At 31.0% G+C, this 6314-nt stretch overlaps 1 protein-coding gene across 3 annotated transcripts in view; it reads right to left on the bottom strand.

Annotated features, from left to right (window-relative positions):
- The window catches only part of LOC106472700 (nitric oxide synthase-interacting protein-like), a 16304-nt gene extending 13184 nt beyond the window's left edge, over window positions 1-3120 (bottom strand). For 2 of the 3 annotated variants that reach the window (XM_013933350.2, XM_022401246.1), the window contains exons 1-2: window positions 2980-3120; window positions 1845-2030 (exon numbers count right to left, since the gene is read on the bottom strand). In XM_013933350.2, the coding sequence (XP_013788804.1) occupies window positions 1845-2020 (176 nt within the window). In that variant the 5' untranslated portion in view covers window positions 2021-2030; window positions 2980-3120. The remainder of the gene's footprint in view (window positions 1-1844; window positions 2031-2979) is intronic. The other variant, XM_022401247.1, reaches the window with a different exon arrangement.
- Window positions 3121-6314: the final 3194 nt, after the last annotated feature.

Genomic DNA, 6314 nt, shown 5'->3' with positions numbered 1-6314 from the left:
AATCCTGAAAAATATTTGGGGGTGCTTAACTTTTTTCCAGGTGTATATGTTAAACAATCATAGTATAGATATTGCCAAGGCAATCTAAACATATAGCCTCCAACATTCTTGCTTTACAAAGATATAAACAAGAAAGTCACAACCATATGCCATGTCCTCTTATCATAACCTGTAAAAATACATCAATAATTCTTTCTGACATTTGCTATTGGATTATTTATAACCAACAGAAAGGGATTTCAAGTTACTGATTTCCATACAAGACTAGCTTATTCTCATAACAGGTTTTAAGTTTAATAAAACCTATAGCGAAAGTCATCTTGACCAGGTAAAGGAATTATTTTAATCCACTTATAGCTTAGTTAGAAAGAAAGTTATAATAGTTTCAGGCTATTGTATTTTTTTGCATGTTAATATTATGTGTTCCTACTGTATATTTGAAATAAATTAAAATTATTTGATGTACTATCATCATCATTAAAAAAGTAGGTTTAAGTTTATCAGGGGCTGAGAACAAAAAAAAGCCAGACTTAAGAATGAAATTTCTTATTTCTGTGTATACTGTTTATTTATTGTTATAAAAGTAAATTGTAAAACTTAGAAAGCAATTAGGTGAGATAAGAAAACAAGTGAAAATAAATTAAAATTTCCCAACAAGTTATTCAAGCAAACTACATTATATAATTAAAATTTTATTTAATTTAACTTGAGCTATGCACTCACCAGGTGATTTATAGCTTTGTTATGAAAGTTTATTAGTAGTTATACATGGGTTACAGAGCAATAAAATAATACAATTAAATGAAAACATATGTAAACTGTTACTAGTCTGAGGCTATTTAGGATAAATAATAAAATTTCTGCTACAATCTGCAGTCATTCTGGAAAAAAAAAAAGGAATTCAGATATATTTACTATTTTTTTGTGGTAGCTACGAGGTTGGTCAAATAGACCGAGCCTGTATAGTGTTAGGGTAGAGAAAATATAAAGTTTTAATGAAAAACCTTTTGATATTCTATTTGGAGGTTTTAGAGGTTATGCAAATGAAATCTGAAAATTGTAGGATGAAGAAAGTATTTCTAATCTTAACATGAAAATAACCTTGCACTCAAGACTAGTCAGACTCTGACTTCATAAATTAACAGACAGATCTTTAGTAAAATTACTTTAAAAAAAAAATCTTATTTTTTTGTGTTCAAAATACTTGTAAAATTTACTAAAAGTTTGCCAACTTTCATTAAGATGCACTTCATTAAAAGTTATAGTATGTATAGTTTCAAATTAACTACAAATAAAGTTTTGGCATTTTCTCTGCTATTACAATGTATGTTAACAAGGGTCCTTTTGGTCCTTCAGGGTTGTCCTTGCACACCCACTCTTGAGAAAAGTAAAAATTTAAACCTACCCTTTCTTACTCAGGAAATCATTAATGCCCCTCTTAGATTCTTTTAACATGCTGACCTCCACTACTGCCAATGGTAAGTCATCCCACAAGCTAATCAATTTGATAAGCTTTTAATATGATTGTAAAAAATGTCTACTAAAGTATATTTACATACACTTTTTATTTGCATCTATTGAAATGATGAGCACATGCATATTTAGATAGTATTAATAAGGTGCACATGCATTTTCAGGGCAGACAAAACTGAGTATTATTATAATAGACAGTAACATTCAAAACTACTTATAAAACTCTACACAACAGTTAAGTCATGCTCCTGTCATAATTTAAAAGATTTTGTGCTGAATTCATAAAATACTTAATTTTCACACCTAACAAAATGCATATTTTTCTAATGTATCATGAATGAGTACGTTTGGTAAAACATCTTAAAACTTACGTTAACACAGGATTGCGACAAGGCTGTAAAGTCAGACAGCAACAGTCAAAATCTTTTACAGAATCTTTTCCAATTCTTGACTGTTGAGTGCCATAGCTACCAGCTCTTGTATCTTTCTGTCTTTCGTGGTAAGTGTAGACAGCACCTGCTGTACAGTTCTTTGCATGGCGAGTCATTCTGTTTCACCTGTAAAGAGAAACACAATAAAAATTAAACTGAAAGAAAACTTAAGTTAAAAAGAAATTCATCAAATGTTCATTTCATGAATGCAATCACATTAATAAGAAATTGCACCCAGTAACAAAAATACCATTTTATACTGTGTACGTAAATTGAAGGAAAGAATAAAATTCCAGCAACAAGTAACTCATTGAATGCACTGTAAAGCATATTTAATATTTCTGTTAGTGTTGAATGGAAACATTTTCCTACTGATTCAAAAAGCTAGAAACTGAGGCTGTGAAAAGTTTTATAATTTACTGTGTCATAATATATCATTAGCAAAAACTAGTTTCTTGCCTCCCGTGCAAGAAACACATTTTTACTAGCCTTAATAGATACAGTCTAGGTGGCTGAAAGTTTGGGGTCTTGACTTATTTTGAGTCTAAATTAGTATTAAAATTTATGAATTAACTTATGTTAGGGGTGTCAGGGATTATCAAGTTTTGAAAAGCTCGAGTTAGGGTTTGTGGTCACTAGTTGCATTTTCTGAAGAAAAAAAAAAGCTAAGACAAGGACCCACGTTCGAATTACCATATCATCCTAGTTAGTAGTACCACGTTGAATCCAACTACTAAAACTAGTAAAAAGTAAGTTATAAATAATACAGAAATGTCGAAATATCTCAATAACCAAAAATTTGTTTTCACACATGAAATACTGGTATTTCATTAACTCTTGTTTTTCAACATTTCTATAGTTTTTTTCTGTCTTTTTTTTTAGAGAGAGGTGTCAAGCTAAAGTTTTCAGAATTTTGAAGACTTACTGTTTTGCTGTAAGTGTTATGACGTTAGGCTTAACATGATATTAAATTAATAGGTAGGGGTAATAGACAATTTTCTCTTTCACAAATGTAGGTGGAAGATTATAAAAAAAAATAAAAATTCATCAAATGTTACAAAGACAGACTAATTACCTTACACAGAATTCTGCATTTGAGAGAGATCAAGTTAATTTATGCTACAATTTCATCCTAAAATCTAATTAATACATAAATCTTACGACAGCAATTCAATAAAACACAATATATATCTATGCGAATGAGTCGCCCTCATGTGAAAACTACTTTGGTTGTAATCTTTTTTTTAAAGCCTTAATATATATATATATATATATCAAAATATTAAAAAGGTAATCAAAATTACTGGAAATTCTAAGAGGTATTTATTATACATATTCTATTATTGATACATTGTCGTAGCTGTAAATAATTAGCACCTACAGTGTTACTAAAATCTGAAAGAATATTTCAAAATTAGCAAAGTTATTGAAGGACAATCTATGCGAGTCTTGTTTAGGTGTAGCTCTTGTTTATATAAGACTGAAGACAAAATTTGGAAGATTTATTGATCATAAACAACAAAATACTTAGAAATGTTTCGCACACTTGAAATAAAGGCATCAAATTAAGGTTTTATCTGCCAACATTCATAATAAAACCAATATACTATTTTTAGAATCGAATTAATATATCGAAGATTTTTCTAAGATTTACTAAGCTTTGGTTTTTATGCTATTATTTAACTAAACATTGTTGTAGAATATTAACATCAATTTTGGCATTACGGCACTGCTCAGCGTTTATATCAGTTTAAAAAAAAAACAAAGACGAGTCAAATTACTAAAAGAAAAAGAGAAGGATGGGTGTACAAATAATTGAGTACATTCTTGTTGTAAGCTATTTTTCAATGTTTTGATATATATAATAATCGAGTAACTTAAGCTAATATCTAGAATGATACCTTAGTTATAAATACAAGTAATGGGTCCATCGCTGTTTGTGATTTATATAAATGATATTGAATATGGAAGGACTAAAAAATTTTTTAAGTTTGCAGATGACATTAAGATTTTTGGGGTGGCTAACTGTATTAAAAATGATGCAGACTTACAGGGAGATTTAAATCATGTGATGCATTGGGCCAATACTTGGCAGATGATGTTTAACTATCCAAAATGTAAGGTGATGGATGTGGGTTTTCACAATTCAATTCATTGTTACAATTTAAATGGGAATGCATTAAATACTGTGTTTGAAGAAAACGATCTTGGTGCTGTGATCGAAAAATCACTTAAGTCGTCAAAACAGTGCATTGTAGCTAGCAATAGTGCTAATAGGATTTTGGGTAGCATCTACAGAAATATTGAATACAAGACAAAGGATATTATTGTTTCACTGTATAAGTCATTTGTAAGGCCTCGTTTAAAGTACTGTTACGTCTCTGTTCGTTTTTTAATTTTCCGTAAAAGTTCTTTCCGAAGAACTTCAGCGATACAAGTTCTTTCTTGAATAAAACTAGTTTATTCTTTTTCAATACAACTTTGCAATACACAGAATTTCCAAAGTCACTTTACTTAATCACACACTATAATTCACAACGATTCACGCACTTTACTTATGGTCACTACCACTCACTTGACTCAATTATCTGTCTCTATATTTCTCTTCAATCTGCTATTACATCTCCGCTTTATTTGCCGGGCTTATATACTAAAATAGAGGGCGCCTAGAAAAGACTAGAGTTGCCACGAACAGTCATGATCCTTCTAGAATCTCATGACGTGTTACTAGCGTCACGTGACTTCTGTTGTTGTAACAGTGCTGTGTATAGTTTTGGACTCCTTTCCTTAATAAGAACATTTAATTGTTGGACAATATTCAGAGAAGAGTCACTAGGATGATACCTGGGATGGTGTGATTGTCCTATGAGGAGAGACTTAAATCTCTAAACTTGTTTTCTCTGGAGAAGAGAAGGGTTAGAAGGGATATGATTGAAGTGTTTAAAATTATTAAGGGTATGGATAATATAGATCCATCAAACTTTTTTATGTTTAGCAGTGAAAACGACAGGACAAGGGGTCATAAATTCAAATTCTGGTAGCATAGTTTTTTTTTGGGGGGGGTGCTTAGTATCTACCTCCCCCGAAAAAACACACAACAAAATCTAACCACTCCCAGCACTTTATTAAGCTTATATTTAATATTTTGGGTATTTCTCCCTTCTGAAAAAATGAACTCTCATTTTTTACTAATTTCGGTGTTGAAACCTTACTATAAAAATACAATATTTGTTCAATATATATACAGTTTATAAATATACAGATTGAACATACAAATACGGTAACAAAGAAATATACTAAATTCAAGTTATTGACAATTATTAAACTAAGCAACGTAAATTGCATTAACGATACACATATTTGAATAGGAAACACAAAACAGGCACAACGTAATTAAGTAATGCATAAAAATATGTTAGTGATAACTAATTATTGTTCAGTCTTCTGTCTACTTTTTTTGACTGGCAGTTTAATATTATTATTTGAAAAACCTAAGCTCGTATAGTGGTGCCAAAGTGACGTCTCTGCATGCAGGAAGTCTTTGGTAACATTTACGTACTTATGACTCTTAGAGTATGAAATCAATACAACGTGGACTCTTTGCAGTAATCTGGAAACGACATATTTAGGATTCAAGAAGATGTTCCGATGAATGATCATTAGCGCAAAGCTTGAAAACTTTCTTTATGACATGGAGTTCCTCGAGCTTTCCAAGTACCTTTCGGGCAAATAATCAATAAAGGTCGTGTTACGCCTCCAGTCCTTAGTTAATTTTCCGTAAATTCGTTCCGACGAAACTTTAGGGACACAAGTCCTTTCTTAAATAAAACTGGTTTATTCTTTCCGAATACAACTTTACGATACACTTAATTTTAACTTCGTTCCGACGAAACTTTAGCGACACAAGTCCTTTCTTAAATAAAACTGGTTTATTCTTTCCGAATACAACTTTACGATACACTTAATTTCAACAGTCGCTCTGTAACAAACGCTATAATTCTCAACGAACTTCTCACGTGCTTAACAATATTCTCTCTGACTGCAGTTCAATTACAGTGGTTGGGCAAATGTGTTTTTATGTTGTAGTTACAGTAATTTTTGAATATAAGTCTAAAAAGGTTATAATTTCATTATATAGGTCACTGGTTAGACTACACTTGGAGTATTGTGTCCAGTCTTGTACTCCTTACCTTTCCTTACTATAAATACTGTTGCGTAAGCGAAGTCACGTGACTAGTATCACGCCACCTCCTTTCTAGAAATATCCTGTTCCTTCAAGAATGCCATAGCATTTACTAGATATGTGTTAGTCTTGTATATATAAGACGTTCACAACGTGACGGGACAACAGTGTAATGACTTTACAAAATGATTTAGATTATTTAGTGAGTTGGGTGATTAAATGACAGA

This window comes from Limulus polyphemus, unplaced genomic scaffold (genome assembly GCF_000517525.1).
Source record: "Limulus polyphemus unplaced genomic scaffold, Limulus_polyphemus-2.1.2 Scaffold5534, whole genome shotgun sequence".
NCBI classification, from domain to species: domain Eukaryota; kingdom Metazoa; phylum Arthropoda; class Merostomata; order Xiphosura; family Limulidae; genus Limulus; species Limulus polyphemus.
The sequence above is the reverse complement of the archived record's forward strand: the minus strand, read 5'-3'. Positions and strand labels throughout refer to the sequence as shown.